The sequence below is a fragment of the Plecotus auritus genome, assembly GCF_963455305.1.
Source record: "Plecotus auritus genome assembly, chromosome: 3".
Classification (NCBI taxonomy): Eukaryota; Metazoa; Chordata; class Mammalia; order Chiroptera; family Vespertilionidae; genus Plecotus; species Plecotus auritus.
Genome location: NC_137772.1, coordinates 146,197,009 through 146,216,757, shown reverse-complemented (window position 1 = coordinate 146,216,757; position 19,749 = coordinate 146,197,009). Strand labels below are relative to the sequence as shown.

General features: G+C 39.6%; 1 protein-coding gene across 3 annotated transcripts in view; it reads left to right on the top strand.

Moving 5' to 3' along the window:
- Nucleotides 1–19,749, top strand: part of TMTC2 (transmembrane O-mannosyltransferase targeting cadherins 2) — a 450,431-nt gene that overhangs the window by 248,628 nt on the left and 182,054 nt on the right. For all 3 annotated transcript variants that reach the window (XM_080660474.1, XM_080660476.1, XM_080660475.1), the window contains one exon: nucleotides 3,445–3,559. In XM_080660474.1, the coding sequence (XP_080516600.1) occupies nucleotides 3,445–3,559 (115 nt within the window). The remainder of the gene's footprint in view (nucleotides 1–3,444; nucleotides 3,560–19,749) is intronic.

Below are 19,749 nucleotides of genomic sequence, written 5' to 3'. Positions count from 1 at the left end.
TAAAATTGTTTAAAAATATATGCTTAATTGCAGAATTTTTCTTCCCTCCTCCCCGAGTCACCCAGGGTAGTGACTTAATTATAAAGATGTGAGAGATTTCATTTGGACAAAAAACAAGAAAGTTAGCTTTACCTTGTAGCTTTGCCACAGATAACCTTATCCATGATTGGTTGCCTCCTACACGAACCCTAACCAGGGCCTGGGCCAGGGAGGAGCCTGCAACCGAGGTACATGCCCTTGACTGGAATAAAACCCAGGACCCTCAAGTCCACAGGCGGATGCTCTATCCACTGAGCTAAACTGGCTAGGGCTTAATTTCTTAATTGTATTCTCACTTTGAAATAGCCCTCTCCCTCTGCTGCCTGTGGCGGTAGAAGCCACCCTACTCTTGCCCTCTTCATTCACTGCAGTTACCTTTGGTCTCTGTTCATTCTGCTCTTCCCTTGCAGTGAGTACCTCCTCCATAAAGGAGGCAGAGTGATCTTTTCAAATACGTTAAGACATATCACCAAACTCTCTGAAAGTTCTCCCCAACCCATTCCAAGTAAATTAACCCTCAGACGTATTATGGCATAGCAGACCCTGAAGGACTCCTGCTTGCCTCTGTGACTTCATCATGGCTTTTCTTTTCATCTTGCCACTACTCAACTGGCTGGCCTTTTTTGTTCTTGGAAATGATCAAATGCATTCTTGCTTTATATCCTTTACTCTAACAATTCCCCTTATCTGGAATCATCAATCTTTGCAAGTCTGGCTCCTTATCCTTTATTCCTTAGAGATCAAACCTATTTCCCTGTTTGTAAGTTATCTCTATCTAAATTAGCTTCATCTACTCTTTCTTTGTTTTACATTATTTGTAGCACTTATCGTTCATTCATTCATTCATTCATTCGTTAGTTCGTTCTATTGTGTGGTCCTCCCTTTCCCATCTCACTTCACTCCTCACTTCACACATAAGCTCTGAGTGGGTGGGAACTTGCATGTCTGTACATTTCTAAGTGTGCAGCCCCTAAGGAAGTACCTGCCACAAAACAGGGGATGAATAAAGATCTGTTTAGTAAATGAATATATTTATGAATGAGTAAATGAACAAACAATCGAATGAGTGAACATATATTCTATACATATGTCTGTTGACTATTAACAAGAGGAATGCTTGTTAGTTTATTATTTTAATTGAGGTATAGCTATCTGAAAAGAAGTCAATCTGTTTCTCTGGATATACGCCTTAAAATATAATGTTCTTTTGAGCATGGTCTAGGACTATGGTTTGATGGTATAGCATCATAATGATGTTTTCCTGTTGCTTAAAATAATATTTGGATGCATTTCTCTGGAGTGATTCTAATGTAATTATGTTTTCATTTATAAATGTCACAATCAAATCAGAACTTTGGGAGAGTTGAGGTGGGTTGAAAAATAGCCTGGGTGTTAGAAGTTTCCATAGAGTCATACTTCATTAATTTGGAGGTGAGGGCCTACATATAAAATACACATGATGTTATGCCTAATAAGTTTGAAAATAATTATAATTTATTTTACTATTTGTTTTCCCTACTTTGTATTTCTTGTTGTTGCATTTAGTGTTCTAATTTAAATTGCCTCTTTTATATTTTAATTTAAGGACTCAATTTCTATAGACATAATATCAAGGCCTCATGCATGGTGTGTGAATGTTGTTTTGCAGTGGAAGATGAAATGTGGTATTAAAATGTTAGGTGGAGGGCGGAAAACAGCCAGCCTTGGTTTGGAATCCCTCCTGTAATTAATACTCCAGTATTAACTTGTCCTTGAGTCTGTTTCCTCATCCACAGAGTGGGCATAATATTTGTGTTCAGGACTGTGTTGAGAATTCAGCTGATGTATTTAAGTTTGTGGCATGGTGCATGTAGCATTATTAGGTCTGGACAATCATTAAATTCAGTCCTTTTTCTCTTTTTTCCATCAGCAGCAAAAGGAGGTATTTGACTTAACAAATATAAGATTATTATTCTGTGTAGATAATATAAGTGCATAAAGTGTATAATATTTGACATTTTTTCTATAATCAATGCTTGACACTGTAATTTGCAAGGAGCACCAACCACAACAATATCAGTGTTAATGGCAAATGTTTATTGTTTGCCATGTGTCAGACACTGTCTTAAACACCCTACATATATTACTACTTTTTAAAAATATATTTTTATTGATTTCAGAGAGGAAGGAAGAAGGATAGAGAGAGAGAAACATCGATGATGAGAGAGAATCACTGATCAGCTGCCTCCTGCACAGCCCACACTGGGGATCAAGCCTGCAACCCAGGCCTGTGCCCTGACCAGGAATTGAACCATGACCTCATGGTTCATAGGTCAATGCTCATCCACTGAGCCATGCTGGCTAACTAATTTATTAATATCACAAAGCCCACGAGACACTAATTGCCATTTTACAGATGAGTAAACTGAGACACAGACTGTTAAATTATAGGGCACATAGACACATCTGGACTTGAAAGATTCTATACTTTCTTATGCATTAAAAAATACTTAAAAACTGCTTTCATTCTTCAGGTAGACTCAGTAATTACGCAAGTATATCTTGACACATAAACTTTCCAATCCCCATCTTCTAGCTGTGAGGGACTCTAGTTTTAGGACTTAACATCCATCTTTCTTTGTGCAAAGGAAGACAAGAGAAACATCCCAGTTTGAGGGCTAGTTCTGCTTGAGAGTCATGCTATATGGGCAGCTGTTGATAAAAGAATTATGACTTTTATTCTTTTTTAATGTTGAGAAATCATGATTATTTGGGGTGAAAAACAAAGGGCACACAAAATATAGATTCTTTTAATATGATTAAATGTGGAAGTACTGGGATACTGTTTTTCACACAAATGTGTTTGTTAGCAGGAAGGGTATAAAAGAACTTTATTATACTTAACTGTTTTACGAAGCATGTTTTACTGATATGTCCCAGTGCCCATTAAGCCTCTTTATAACTTTGATCTTGTTTAGTTTTCCTGCTTTTCATTCCCAGTTCTTCTATGTCATTTATCAGTTTTTAAACATTTGAATGAGATCTTTGTTTATTTTAAGGTGATTTCTTACCGTTTCTGGCTCAGTAAGCATACAGTAATTTCAGGCCATGAAGACCCCTACTGAAATTTGAAAGACCATGCAGTCTTTGTAGGTGATCTTAAGATAACATTGTTCTTGGCCTTATGATGAACTGTATATGTATATCAGCTTTGAGACATAATAATTACTTTAAATTTTTTTAGGCTTTGGTTGCATTTAATCTTCTGGTTTGATGAAATGTTAGAGTATAAAGGAAATAAATTTTCCATCTTAAAAATGTTTTATGAAGCTATTCTCTCCCTGTGGTACTTCCTGATGGCCTGATACTATGTCACATAGAATTCGATTGATACTCAGCCTGAATACTTCTTTCTCTTCTTGGCAGCATGGGGTAACCTTGGAAATGTTCTGAAGAGTCAGAGCAAAATTTCCGAAGCTGAAAGCGCCTATAGAAATGCTTTGTACTACCGTAGCAACATGGCTGACATGCTTTATAATTTGTGAGTATGCATTGCTTTCTCTGCTTTGGTTCATCTTTGAAACCTGCGGCGAAAGGGACTATTGATTTAACTGCTGGAGATGGAGATGATAACTGTTTTTCTGAAATAGTCTTTTCATTAATCATACCTCAGAGACTAGTAGGTGGATGGTATTTGTGACTTCTTTGTTATGGGCCACCTCACTGATACTCATGTGTATTGATGTGACACAACTGAAGTACTATGCCATGTAACAAAAATTGGTTTAAATGCTTTTAAATTTTTTGAAAGTTTGTTCCATTAATACTTAGATGGGTTCATAAAATAAACCTGCTATGGTTGATAATTTATATAATTGATATCTTGACTATTAGTAATAATAGATTTTGTCCTCTATTAAAAAATTGCTTCCAAGTATATGTAGAACATATATTAGTGAATATGATAATGGCTCTTACTTTTATTTGTCCCATCTCCAATGGTACTAATAATTAGTTTGGGATAATTGGATAATTTAGAATTTTTATGTACATTGGATTAGAAAAATCCCTAGGGGAAAAATTGGTTTTGTTCTTTAATAAATCTTTATTGTTCAGATTATTACAATTGTTCATCTTTTTTCCCCCATAGCTCCCCTCCACCCGGTTCCCACCCCACCCTCTGCCCCCCCCACCCACCCACTGTCTTCATCCATAGGTGTACAATTTTTGTCCAGTCTCTTCCTGCATCCCCCACACCCGTTTCCCCCCCGAGAATTGTCAGTTCACTCCCTTTCTATGCCCCTGATTCTATTATATTCACCAGTTTATTCTGTTCATCAGATTTTTTTATTCACTTGATTTTTAGATTCACTTGTTGATAGATATGTATTTGTTGTTTATAATTTTTATCTTTACCTTTTTCTTTTTCTTCCTTTTCTTAAAGAATACCTTTCAGCATTTCATATAATACTGGTTTGGTGTTGATGAACTCCTTTAGCTTTTTCTTATCTGTGAAGCTCTTTATCTGACCTTCAATTCTGAATGATAACTTTGCTGGGTAGAGTAATCTTGGTTGTAGGTTCTTGCTGTTCATCACTTTGAATATTTCTTGCCACTCCCTTCTGGCCTGCATAGTTTCTGCTGAGAAATCAGCTGACAGTCATATGGGTGCTCCCTTGTAGGTAACTAACTATTTTTCTCTTGCTGCTTTTAATATTCTCTCTTTGTCTTTTGCTCTTGGCATTTTAATTATGATGTGTCTTGGTGTGGTCCTCTTTGGATTCCTTTTGTTTGAGGTTCTGTGTGCTTCCTGGACTTGTAAGTCTATTTCTTTCACCAGGTGGGGGAAGTTTTCTGTCATTATTTCTTCAAATAGGTTTTCAGTATCTTGCTCTCTCTCTTCTTCTGGCACCCCCATAATTCTGATGTTAGTACACTTCAAGTTGTTCCAGAGGCTCCTTACACTATCTTCATATTTTTGGATTCTTTTTTCTTTTTGCTTTTCCTGTTGAGTGTTTTTTGCTTCTTTGTATTTCAAATCTTTAACTTGATTCTTGCAATCCTCTGGTCTGCTGTTGGATCTCTGTATAATATTTTTTATTTCAGTCAGTATATGCTTAATTTCTAGTTGGTTCTTTTTCATATCCTCAAGGGTGTCGCTAAATTTATTGGCCTTTTCTAGAAAATTCTTGAAAAACCTTATAACTGTGGTTTTGAAATCTATATCCAGTCGTTTGCTTTCCTCCATTTCTTTCATTTGTGATCTGTTTCTTTGTCTCCGCATTTTGGCTGCTTTCCTGAGTTGATAGAGTGGCTTTGTGTGCTAGGTGTCCTATAGGGCCCAGTGGCTCAGCGTCCCCAGTTACCTGAGGTGGATACTCTTGGCACATCCCTTTGTGGGCTGTGTGCACAGCCTTGTTGTAGTTAAGCCTTGATTGTTCTTGGTATCACTGGGAGGAATTGACCTCCAGGCCATTTGGCTATGAGGATCAGCTGTCTACGCTGGGAGAACTTCTGTGCTGGAGACACCCTTATGAGATAAGACCTGCAAAAGCCTCTGTGCTCAGCTTGGATGGGGTGGAGTCTCAGAGTGGAGCAGACAGCATTGGTTTCCGGTCAGCACTGCCCTAATAGGCCCCTGTGTCTCAGTGTCCCGTGGTAACCTCTGCAAGCACCTCTGAGAGAAAGCCACCCTGGAGTTCCACCTGCTGCCAGACAGTCCAGTTTCTTTCCGAATGAGTCTGGGTTCCTAGAGTCTTGCCCGAACCTGGAGTTCAGTGCAGTCGGGAGCTTTTGTCTCCCTCCCACTTGAGAAAGCCAGCCGCATACTCAGTTGCCCGCCCTCTCCGCGTGTGTGCCTCGGTACCTCTGCCTTTCACAGTTCCTCTGAGTCTCAGTGTGCTTTTCTCTTTCCTGACAGTCCAGTTTCACCCTGAATGAGTCTGGGTCCCAGAGTCTTGCCCGGAAGTGGAATTCAGCGCAGTCAGGAGCTTTTGTCTCCCTAACGCTTGAGAAAGCCAGCTGCACGCTCAGTTGCCAGTCCTCTCCGTGTGCGCGTCTCAGTACCTCTGCCTCCTGCAGCTCCTCTGAGTCTCAATGTGCTTTTCTCTTTCCTTCTAGTTGTAGAATTTCCACTCAGCCAGCCTTCCTGTGGTTCTGGATGATGTCCGTTTTGTCTTTTAGTTGTAGTTTTGAAATTGTTGTGCGAGGCAGCAGTTTAGGTGTTTATCTATGCCAGGCATCCTCAAACTATGGCCCGCGGGCCACATGCGGCCCATCGAGGACATTTATCTGGCCCGCCGGGTGCCGCTCCCTGTCCTGCTTAGCAGCCGACTCGTCCCAGGCCCACAGTGTGCATAGGAATTTGTTCATAGTTTTTTTTTTAAACTATAGTCCGGCTCTCCAATGGTCTGAGGGACAGTGAACTGGCCCCCTGTTTAAAAAGTTTGAGGACCCCTGATCTATGTGGCCATCTTGGTTTCTCCGTTTTTTTCTTTAAATAAAAGTCCCTAGGGGTACAGTAAGATGTGAATGGATAAATGCAAATTAACACAAATCCCTTTTTTGGCCTTTTATATTTATGACACTCTTTTGTTTATAAAAATAGAAACATAGTCTAAACTTGCTTAAACACAGAAGAGATTTTATTAACTCCCATAACTGAAAATTCCTGGCATTAACTAGATGTGGCACAATTAGATACAACTGCTTTACTATGTTATAAGAATTTGTCTTCATTTTGTGTCTCTGGTTCCTCTGGGATCGCTTCATTCTCTGTGGAAATCTGTCTACTAGTATATCAATGGGAAAGGTGATTCTTTTTTTGTTATGTGTATAGCATCCTAATTCCTCAGTCTCAGAAGCGATTGATTGTCTTGGTGTCTCTATTAATCTTGCAGAAAAGGTCTTGCTATATCTTCCTGGGATTATGTGTCCTTTCTTGGATGAAACACTTGGCAGTGTGGCAGGGGCTGTAAGATACCACTGTTGACAGTGCCACCAAAGTGGGAGTGGACTGGAGTGTACTGGAGTGGAGTGGAGTGGAGGGGAGGGGAGTTGAGGAGAGTGGAGTGGTGGGGAGTGGAGTGGAGTGGAATGGAGGGGAGAGGAGTATCAATTCCCTGCTGGAAGGGACCAGGCAGAATAAGATGTCTACTGCTGTGACTAAGGAATGCTATGCAATATTGACAATATCAAAGTTATCTGTCAGCTCTCATTTTTAGTATGTATTTATGTCCTGGTTGCATCTAAGTCTTTTGTACTGTCTAAATCTAAAAACACGTCTAAAAAGGTAAAATAAAAGTTAACAGGAATAAAGTTTTAGATTTTTAACATCAAGCAGACAGGGTGAGCTCAGTTTGATTTCCTGTTTATATATTTACCTTGTTTTTTCTTTACTTTTTATCTTGATTGTTGAAAGGATTATATATGTCCCCTTTTATCCGCTGCTAGCCGGCCCCCCCCACCCCCACTCCAGGCCTTCACCACCCTTGTATCTGTGTCCATGGGTTATGCATATACTGGTATGCATACAAGTTCTTTGCATTTACCTTGTTTTTAACTTCCCAGACCTTCAAACTGGGGTCTCAGTCTCATGGCCTGTGGTTTAAATTAGGTCAGCGTGTGTTTTATGTTGACCTGCACAGATTTAATTTTTTCTTTGTTTACCTGGAAGGCTTTCAGATGGAGCACATCCTTTCCAGATTGCACAACCCCTGATGCTCTCTGCTGTGTTTCATGCTCACCAAATATATCACCATCCTTTTCCCTGAAATAATTTAGTTTACATAGTTGTTGTTTTTTTTACTGGAATAAATATATCTTGATATTCCTACAAAGTCTTTTCCCACATCTCCTCCATCTAAATATTGTGATGTTACTATATTATTGGTTAATAGAATCTTTATTTCATGAAAAAAACCTTATCAGCTTGATAAATTTACACAAATGTTCCTCTTTTTTATTTTTATTTTTTTTTGTATATGAAAATAATGTTGTCAAAGGGGCCTCTTGCCTTGCAATATGGGATGAGAGTTTTCTTATGGTGTTCATTCTTCGAGGGGAGAAAATAAGTTGAACAATTAGCATCTCTGTTTTGATCTTATTTTTCTCTCTTTTATCCACAGTTTTCTAACTCTTGTGGATACCTGTTGGGCAAAAGTTGAAAGAAAAAAGGAAATGGAACTATCTAGGCTTATTCTTTTCTGAGAAGAGAAATTTATTCTATTTGATAAATTCAATTTACATGTAATCTAAAAGTTGCATGTTTAAAACTCCATTATATAAACTATGAAAGTATATGTATATACCTTCCCAAACCCTAATGAAAAATCCTTGTAGGAGAAATGATTGTTAACAAGTAACATGATCAGGTTTTTGGGTTTTTTTTCCCACTAAATGTAGGAAAATCAGCTATGTCATAAATGCATTAGATAGCGCCATAATATTTTTACTAATATGACAGGTTTTTTGTTTTTTTTTTAAACTACATTTAACTTTTAACTCAAAGGGAAAGGCTTAAATTCCACAAGAAGTGTTGGCAATGATTTCAGCGTCTTAGATTATGTAACCCGTGTCGTTGATAGAAATCTGATATTCAATAATTATATTTCAGAATAGGGAATTTTTCAATGGTTTTTAAAATCAAATATCAATAAAATGCACCAATATAGGTCTTTTACAACCCATAATATCCTATATAATAAAGAGGTAATATGCAAATTGACCCTCACACCCTTGCACAAGATGGCCGTCCACATGTGGTCAAAGATGGCTGTCCCCATTTGGTCAAAGATGGCCACCACAAGATGGCCTGCAGGGGAGGGTAGTTGTGGGCAATCAGGCCAGCAGGAGAGGGCAGTTAGAGGCAACCAGGCCAGCAGGGGAGGGCAGTTGGGGGTGATCAGGCCAGCAGGGGAGGGTGGTTAGGAGCAACCGGGCCGGTAGGGGAGGGCATTTGGGGAGAACCAGGCCAGCAGGTGAGGGTAGTTGGGGATGACCAGGCCAGCAGGGAGGGCAGTTAGGGGTGATCAGGCTGACAGGGGAGGGCAGTTGGGGGCAATCGGGCTGGCAGGGGAGCAGTTAGGCATCGATCAGGCTGGCAGGGGTGTGGTTAGGGGGTGATCAGGCTGGCAGGCAGGTGAGTGGTTGGGAGCCAGCAGTCCCGGATTGTGAGAGGAATGTCTGACTGCTGGCTTAGGGATTGGGCCTAAACCAGCAGTTGGACATCCCCCAAGGGGTCCCAGATTGGAGAGGGTGCAGGCTGGGCTGAGGAACACCCCCCCACCCCAAGTGCATGAATTTTGTGCACTGGGCCTCTATTTATAAATATATGGTATCATATTTCTCTAGGAACAAACTTTTTCTTTTCTATTTATTTACATAGGTAGGAAGTTTTCTCAAAGATAGTTTGGAGAATATTTGGGAAAAAATTTTCTTTTCAGAAGTATATGCTATTTTTAATACATAATGCTCTCTAATGTATAGAAATTGCTCCTTGTTCTATTTCAAATCCTGAAAGAAAATGAATTTGCTTTGTTCAATCTTATCAGTAAGTAAACTTAACCTGATAATGCTCCTTTGTGGTAATAGCAGGTTTTAATTACTTTTCATATCATCAGTTATAGTTATGTCTCTTAAAGATGCTTTATGACCAAAGCCTGAAATTAATGAATATGTATTAGTTGCATGAAATACTCATATTCACTGATGAATTTTAAAAGCTTTTGGAAATTATACATTTCTGTTAAATCTTGTACTTTTAATCAGTAACCTAGATTTTTAAAAACTAATTCAATGTTCATAAAGCTACTGCTTTGTAAATTATTAAAATTTTTCATATTTTTAGAAATTTTTACTAGGAAGATACATATGATTATGTAACTGCACAAAATAGATCCAGAGATATGGAACAGACTGACAAATCTCAAGGGAAGAAGGGCGGTGGGAAGAGATTAACAAAAGAATTTATACGCATATATGCATACCCATGGACATAGACAATAGGGCAATGAAGGCCTGGGGAAGCGGGCAGGAGCAGGGTGAAGGTGGTCAGTGAGGGGAAAAGGGGACTTCTGTAGTAATTTCAACACTCAAGATAAATTAGAAAAACCCCCACAAGCAATCATTACTAAAGGAAGGTACACCAACATTGACCAGCCACAGGATGATTCTGGGAGGTCAGAGAGAATCCTCAATTAGTCCCTGTATATTGAATTTTATGTTTAAATGGAAAAAAAAATAAGACTAGCACATTTAAAAGCACATCTAAATATTGTTCTATGTCACGATAGATAAATGATTTGAAAAATTATTAAGTAAATAATAGTATAAATGGTATTTGGTTATATCTGAAGTTGGGCAACCTTGCTTGATAATATCTTCAAACTTTGAGGACAGTTGTTTTTTTTTTCAGGATTAATATCAAGTTATATATGAGTGGTGCTTATAAATGGTTATATATCTTTTTAATAAATGAATGGGATAATATTGACTCTTTTTTCTTGATAGCAATTAGTTGAATTACTTACATATACCAAGCATTCTTCTTAATTCTTTACAAATGTTATCACAGTTTGTCTTTAAATGAAGCCTACAATATGAGTAAAATGAAACTCAGAGGCAATTTCTCTAAGGTCACACAAATAGTAGAGGAGCTGGAATTTGAACTTAAGAGATTTTAACTCTACATCCATAAAATCACATTTCTATAGAATAAACAAAGGGTGTGAGAAAAAAACCCTCAATGTATATCTTTCAAATTCAGAAAAAAACATTAATTCAAATAACCTTTACATGTAGAATATTTGAAATTAAATCTAATAGAGAATATAAATTAATTTTTATGTCAGTTGCTGTGTTGACTGAACTCATGCTGTAGAATTTTGTTAGAAAGATCATCAGTGGGTTTGTACAACTGAGGTAAGAGTTGCTTTTAAGAAGAAATTACATCAAAAAGCCTTTTTAAATGTCTAAATTATTCCTGGACTGTGTGGCTGAGTTTGTTGGTCATTGTCCCGTGCACCATAAGGTTGCAGGTTCCATTCGTGGTCAGGCCAAATGCCCAGGTTGCAGGCTCAAATCCTGATAGGGGGCATGCAGGAGGCAGCCTATCAATGTTTTGCTCTTACATCGATGTTTCTCTCTCCCTCTCTCTTCCTCATTCCCTAAAATTCAATTTTTAAAAATAGTTCTTAAAAAAATTCATTAATTATAAACTATTGATATTACTTCAATCCATGCTTACAGATAATAGTCATATAATGTGAAATTTAAAGTAGTACTTACTTCTACTCTTAATAGCAATAGATATAGTACACTCATTGCACAGTCTTATATTCAGCCTTCTATTCAATTGCCCAATTTATTGAAATGCAATACTTTACATGACTAAGTTTTTTAAAGACCTGGTATAATAGGTCTGCATTATGATGCTGTTTTTTATTTTCAAGTATAGGAAATTTTCAGAAACAAAAGCAGATGGGCCATTGCTCAGTGATTTACACTGTCAAATTTCACAAATACATAGTCAGCTTTCAACCTTGTAACTACACCACTCACTGACATCTGAAATAGAATTGATTTCTAGGCTGAAAAATATTCAGCTGATGTTCTTTCATTATTGTTATAGATTTGTCCCAATCACTCTGTTCCAAATGATATTTAAATAATAATCCAATAGAACATTAAATATTTCATTAGGGATTAGATTTCACAATGCAGGTAATAAGTACAGGGTTGGGTAAAAGTAGGTTTACAGTTGTTCATAAGGAAAGTAATACAATAATTAATAAATAATAATTCAAAAATAAACTCTGTTTCATATACTCACAACTAACTGTAAACCTACTTTTGCTACACTGTGTATAATGTGGTTTAATCAGTTTCTGATTATCTTACGTAACAGAGCAGATCATTTCTGTGGATAATAGAGATTTTGCCACTTTAAGCTAGTTGCCTTTTCTATCTTAGAATCTAAGTAGTTATCCAATCTGAGAAGCTAGGAAAGGAACAATAAAATAAACTAATAAATTTAAAGGAAATAAAAAGAAAGAAAATGTTAATAAAGTAGAATATAAGAGCTTGTTCTTTAAAATATGAATAATTTCTGTCAGTGCTAACATGGAACAAGATATAAAATCTCAGCATTGAAAATCAGAAAAGGGCTACAACTAGATATATGGAAAGTTAAAATAACAAAATATAATTAAATATATGAAAGTCTTAGATATATGAAATCAGTAGATGAATGCTTTTTTTGGAAAATAGAAATTGCCAACATTGGCACAAGAAGAGGTAGGCATCTGAATTAAAAAAAACCTGGAAAATTTTGAAAACCACATTAAAGAATCTTTTCTTCTAGGAACCAAGTTAGGGATTTCATGAGTTCTGTCAAATCTTTGATGAAGTGGTATTTCTTGCAGCTAGTTGCACTTTTTATTTATTTTTGTGAAGCTAGATAATGCTGATAGCAAAAGGTCTGATTAGATTTAACACCAAAAACAAAAAGAGAATAACAACTCCCCAACATCCCCTCCCTTCAGAAAACCCAAAACAAAACAAAAAGCAAACAAGCAAGAACAAAATAACAGGACCAGGACAGGCCAATTATACTTATTAATGTAACTGTTGACATATCTTAAATTTAATGTAGTGAATGCAGCAGCATATTAAAGATTAAAACACCACTATCAGATGGCGTTTATTTTTAGATTTATGGTATTCAATATTACCATTCAGTTACTCTATTCTTTTAATTTAAAAAGTCAGAAGAGGAAAAGTATATGATCATCTCTAGAAATGCCATGAAGACATCCAACATCTGCCTCAGAGAACAAGACTTATAAATAAGCTGGGAATAAATAAATACTTGTGTAACATAAAGAATATATGTCTAAAGTTAATATTGAAGCACAGTGGCCATTTTCATTCATATTCAGCTTGTTGATGTAGTGGCAATTTCTTATTGAACTCCCATACTTATAGGAGTTCTAACTATATTTGTTGGTTTTATAAATGAATTATTAAATCTATATCAGAGCAGAGAAGATCCCAATTGTCAATCTAAGTGATAAGATTACTAATGGGTATTAGATAACTACAGTTTTTGAATTGTTTAAATATATTTTGAGCCCTAACTGGTTTGGCTCAGTAGATAGAGCATCGGCTTGCGGACTGAAAGGTCCTGGGTTCGATTCCGGTCAAGGGCATGTAACTTGGTTTTGGGCACATCCCTCGTGGGAGGTGTGCAGGAAGCAGCTGATCGATGTTTCTCTCTCATTGATGTTTCTGACTCTCTATCCTTCTCCCTTCCTCTCTGTAAAAAATCAATAAAATATATATTATAAATATATATATATTTTTGATCATTATCACTAAATTAGTTGAAGCTATAAAGCCCCTTCTTGAATTAGATATCTAGAGTTATTTTTTTCTTGCAATTTCAGAAGCAAACACATTCCTATTAGGGTTGCTGTGTGAGGTAGTTTGCTAAGACTGCCATAACATAGTACCATAAACTTGGTGACTTAAAACAATAAAAATGTATTGTGTCACGGTTCTGGATGTGGACAGACTGAAATGAAGGTGTCCACAGGACCATGCTCCCTCTGAGACCTGTAGGGGAATTCCTTCCTGCTTCTTGCTGTGGTTTGCTGGCATTCTTTGGCATTTCTGGGCTTACAGCTACGTAACTCTGATTTCTGCCTCTGCTATCACAACATTTTCCCTGTGTTTCTCTGTCTTCACATCATCAGGCTACCAGTCATAGGATTAGGGGCCCACCCATGGTAACTTGACATTTTACATCTGCAGAGACCCTATTTCCCCAGAACTTCATATTCTGTGGTACTGGGGGGTTAGAATTACAAGATATCTGGCTTTGAAGAGACAATTTAACCAATAACAGCTGCCTTTTGGGAGCTTCCATTTAGGAGAGAGAGAGCTCAGATTTTAATGGGGGAGGGGACTGGGTAAAGATTGCTTTATGAAGCTAAAATTTTGCACAGAATTTCAACAAGTTTATATGTTTCATGATGCTAAGAACTCTGTCCTAGGAGGAAGTAACTTAGGAGGATACGGCAGTGGGGGAAACGGGTGCAGAACTGATAAATTTATGTGTTCATGCAGGGCTAGGTTTTAAAAACCTTTGAGAGGTTAAAAGGATCAAAGATTACAGAATGGAAGTGGTGCTCCCTGATGTGAAGCTGAGCCATCCTTGAGCTCTGTTGAAAACCAGCAGGAGAAACCCATGAGAAGTGAGGACATGAAAATGAAAGAGAAAGTAACTGTGGGCCAAATGGCAAGAGTTCAGGACAGGGTTTCCCACCAAGTTCCCTGGATGTGTGTGTATGTGTATATGTATATGTATGTGTATGTGTATTGTGTATATGTATGTTTAAGTGTGTTCTATTCTGGGGACAGAGGAGCAGAGAAGGGTGTCCAGGGGATACTAGGTAAGCAGACTGGTCCCCTAAAATTAGAGGTTATTAGACGGGAGTACCTGGAAGTACCTGGCATGTCTGATGTAAAGGAAATGGAGCTGAGAGATCTCGGTGAAATTCCATTGCCTTAGGGTCACTAGGGCTCTGGGTACATAACTCATCTGGCCCTTTACTAATTCCTGGAATAGCGAGGGGTGGGGGGGGGGGCAGTTTGTAGGTACCTACCTGTTTACATGGCAAGAACATTTTAAACTGGTTGTTCCTGCTTGTTTACATTTTATTTTTTGAAAAATATGCCTGATTCAAAATTTTTGTTTTTTGCTCTGATTTTTAGTTGAAACCTCTTACTTAGAGTTTTCCCAATTACATCATATTCTCATTGCCTAGGACCATGGTCGGCAAACGGCAGCTCGCGAGCCACATGCGGCTCTTTGGCCCATTGAGTGTGGCTCTTCCACAAAATACCATGTGTGGGCGCGCACGTACAGTGCGATTGAAACTTTGTGGCCCACGTGCAGAAGTCAGTTTTCAGCTCTCAAAAAAAATTTCAATCGTTGTACTGTTGATATTTGGCTCTGTTGACTAATGAGTTTGCCGACCACTGGCCTAGGAAGCCTCTTCACCTACTATTTATTTTGCCTGCGGCATTCTCTGCCATCTTCTCCCCTTCAGATCTGTTTCCATCCTACTCCCCATCCTTTCTGCTTGGCTAATACCTAAGCATCCTTTATATCTCAGCTCAAATATTTTCCTGGGAAGATTTCTTGATACCTCTCCTTTTTTCTGAGTTGGAAGATAGGTACCTCTACCAAATCTCACCAGAGCAAGTACTACTTGGCTCTTTATAGTCTGAGTCCTAATAATATTTGTGATACCATGTTCCTCTTAACTAGAGCATAAGCTCTTTAAAGCCAGGGGAAGCTTCTAGCCCCAGTGCCAAGCACAATGACAGGCAAATGGGCTTAACATTATGTACATGTTGATGAATAAGCTAATGAATGAGTTACACTATAGATATGTTGATTAATACACTAGTGAATGAATTATTAAACTAATCCATTATTTGATTAATAGACCAATGAATAAACTAGTGCAGTGGTCTGCAAACTGCGGCTCTGTTGACTAATGAGTTTGCCAACCACTGACCTAGACTCTCGATTCCAATAATTACTGGCTGTTGTTGTTCCTTGTGATTAAGCCCTATCCCAGTGGTCGGCAAACTCATTAGTCAACAGAGTGGCAAACCGCGGCTCACGAGCCGCATGTGGCTTGCGAGCCGCAGTTTGCCGACCACTGAACTAGTGAATGAAAATACATCGAGTTTAAGTTTATTGGACAACCATCCTGTGTCCTGCCCATTATACCTAGGTGATCTCCTTTTTCCCCAGCTCGTATTACTGGCCATGTTTACTTAGCTGACTCTATATTGACATATTCTACAACTTGTTTGCATCATATCTGTATTTGAAAATAGTCACTGTCCAAAAACATATGAGCAGTAAAATTTCCTCACAGAGACATGGTTATTGTATACATACGGACATGGGATAAAGATTCTGGAATATATCATCCAGTGTCATGGCTTGAGTTCCCTTCTGGTTTCTCCCAGAAGCCCTGGACATATTTTCTTTATTACTACATTGAACACAAACTTTTTTTCAGAATCGGTAAGAGAAAATAAATAATTTGTTACTTAGCTGGAAAGCCAGCCAAGGGACATTTCAACAAAACAAATTCTGGTTATTTCCATTGTTAATCAGAAAAAAATAGCAACTAATAGCAAATAATAAAGCATATAATTCTATTCTGGTTTATTAAATATAGAAAAAGATGTTTCAGGGTTCTTAAAGTATTAATAGGACTTTAAAAATTCTATTTGGATATAAGTGGTTATACAATTGACTTCTGTTGAACATATTTAAATTTGCCATTCAGTAATTTTCAATTCTAATTTGCAGTTGTACTGTATTATTAACCAAATCTACAGGCTAAGAATATAAGTTTAACCTTTATTGAGAATATTTTTGAAGGTAAAAAATAGTGATTATCTTGCCTAGGTGGCATAGCTCAGTGGTTGAGCATCAATCTATGAACCAGGAGGTCACAGTTTGATTCCTGGTCAGGGCACATGCCTGGGTTGTGGACTCAATCCCCAGTAGGGGGCTTGCAAGAGGCAGTTGAACAATAATTCTCTGTCATCATTTATGTTCCTATCTCCTCCCCCTGTCCCTTCCTCTCTGAAATCAATAAAAATATATTTTTAAAAATAATAATTATCAGTGAAACTAGGGAAATTATATTTAATTATTTCATCAACCCATATATATGCAATTTTTGCATATAAAAACCTTTTTATTTTATTTATTTTTAATCCTTACCTGAGAATATGTTTATCAATTTTATAGAGAGAGGAAGAGGTAAGGAGAGAGAGAGAGGGAGAGAGAGAGAAAGAGAGAGGAGAAACACCCATTGGTTGCCTCCCTCATTCACCCCAACCTGGATTGAACCCACAATCTTTTGGCGTAGGGAATGACGATGCTCCAACCAACTGAGCCACCCAGGGCTCTGCATCTAAATTCTTGAATATATTTTAGTATTAAATTACCCACATGTGAGTTTTGACCATGATGTACTATATTGAAGAAATTTGTCTGTCTTGTTAAGATGCCAGAAGAGATTAAGGAAAAATGATTACTATATAATGAACTGGACATCTGCAGGATGGTAAAGAGGAAGTGAGAAATGATTTTACGGAGAAGCTATAATTAAAATATATCCGGGTCAATTTAAAAAAAACAAACAAACACAAGATAAAACATTTTCTACTATAGGTTTTAGGTTGTTAAGCATTATATGTGATTAAATAGTTAAAATAACAAATTATATGTAACATGAGAGCTCATCTTACAGCATTCAGTAGTATTATTCACTGAGGTTCGGCAAGTGGTACAAGGAAAGAAATTGGATTTGTTCAGGTGCCTGATGCTTAGTTGACTGAGGTAATCATTCCCAGAGAGACCTACTTAGATAACAAAAACACACATATGAATTAGAAATACCCTGTGTGCCGGTGTTTTCATGGAATTTCCTGCACTATATGGTCATTAGTGCTAGAAAGACTGAAAGTCCAGTCAAGGCTATATGGGAATCACAAGTTATTTGGTGAGCCTATTTACCTGTATATTGAAAACATTCAATTTACAGTATTAGAGTCTCGAGTTAAGGAGTATTGGATGAATTAATTTATAATAAAACTAGAGGCCTGGTGCACGGATTCGTGCACTGATGGGGGCCCTTGGCCTAGCCTGTGCCTTCTCGCAATCCGGGATCCCTCGGGGGATGTCGGACTGCCAGTTTTGGCCCGATCCCCGCAGGCCAGGCTGAGGAGCCCCAATGGTGCACAAATCCGTGCACCTGGCCTCTAGTATGCATATAAGATCTTTGGTTAATCTCTTCCCATCCTTCCCCCTACCCCTTCCCTCTGAGATTCATCCATCTGTTCCATGTTTCCATGCCTGTGTGTTGAGCGTTTGCCCCCTGGTGGTCAGTGTGCATCATAGCTACCAGTCGAATGGTCACTTAGGCTTTTGTATAATAACTAGAGGCCCGTTGCATGAAGAGATTTGTGCAATAGGCCTTTCTTCCCTTGGCTTCCAGCAGCGGTTTTCCTCCGGTACCCAGGACCCAGGGCTTCGCTCCAGCTGGAGTCTGCCATCTTCGCTGCAGACTCCGGCCAGAGTCTGCCATCTTTGTCTTCGCTGCTTCGCTGCAGACTCCAGCCAGAGTCTGCCATCTTCGTCTTTGCTGCAGACTCTGGCCAGAGTCTGCCATCTTCGCTGCAGACTGCCGTCTTTGTCTTCGCTGCAAACTCCAGCCAGAGTTTGCCGTCTTCGCTGCAGGCCGGAGTCTGCCATCTTTGTCTTTGCTGCAGACTCCAGAGTCTGCCATCTTAGTCTTCGCTGCAGCCAGAGTGCCGCTCCTATAGATCCCTTCACGCCCCCCCACCTCTCATAGCAGGCATCCTTCCCTGCCTGGCCATTTCACTCCTGGAGCAGCTGGGCAGCAGCCATCTTTGTCCTTCTAATTTGCATATTCCCTCCTGATTGGCTGGTGGGCATAGTGGAGGTATGGTCAATTTACATGTTTGTCTATTATTAGGTAAGACTAGTGGCCCGGTGTACAAAATTCGTGCACGGCGGGGGGGTGTTCCTCAGCCCAGCCTGCACTCTCTCCAATCTGGAACCCCTCGCAGGATGTCCTACTGCCGATTTACAGGGATCGGGCCTAAACTGGCAGTTGGACATCCCTCTCGCAATCCGGGACTGCTGGCTCCTAACCGCTCACCTGCCTGCCTGCCTGCCTGCCCGATTGCCCCTGACCCACTCTGCCTGTAGGCCTGCTCACCCCCAACTGCCCCCCTGCTGGCCAGCTCACTCCAAACTGCCCCCCTCCCGCTGTCCTGATCACCTCCAACTGACCCCCACTGACAGCCTGATCGCACCCAACTGGCCCCCCTGCTGGTCTGCTTACCCCCAACGGCCCTGCCCCCCACCAGCCTGATCACCCACAACTGCCCTCCTCTCTTGGCCTCTAACCACCTCTACCTCGGCCCCGCCATCATGGCTTTGTCCAGAAGAATGTCTGGAAGGTCTCCTGGACGGTCTCCCAGTCTAATTAGCATTTTACCCTTTTATTAGTATAGATAGAGGCCTGGTGCATGGGTGGGGATGAGCTGGTTTGCCCTGAAGGGTGTCCCGGATCAGAGTGGGGATTCCCTTGGGACATGGGGCAGCCTGGGCGAGGGGCCTGTGGTGATTTGCAGGCCGGCCACACCCCCATGGGGCTGAGGGCTGTTTTCAAGCTGGCCACACTCCTTTCAGGGTGGGGGTTCCCGCTGGGGTGCCTGGCCAGCCTGGGTGAGGGGCAGATGGCTGTTTGCAGGCTGGCCATGGCCCCCAGCAACCCAAGCTCCCAGACCCTCCTTTTTGGTTGTTTTTTTTCAGCGCCTCCTTGAGCAGAGGCCAGGGCCAGCTGGAAGCAGTTATCTGGGATTTATTTATTTTCTATAATTGAAACTTTGTAGCCTTGAGCAGAGGTCAGGGCCGGCCAGAGCAGGGGGGTAGCTTGGCTTCCTCCATCAACGGGGGAAACCCAAGCCTCCTGCTTGCTCCCGTTCCATGGCCGCCGCCATCTTGGTTGGGTTAATTTGCATACTTGCTCCTGATTGGCTGGTGGGCGTGGCTTGTGGGCATAGCAGAGGTATGGTCAATTTGCATGTTTCTCTTTTATT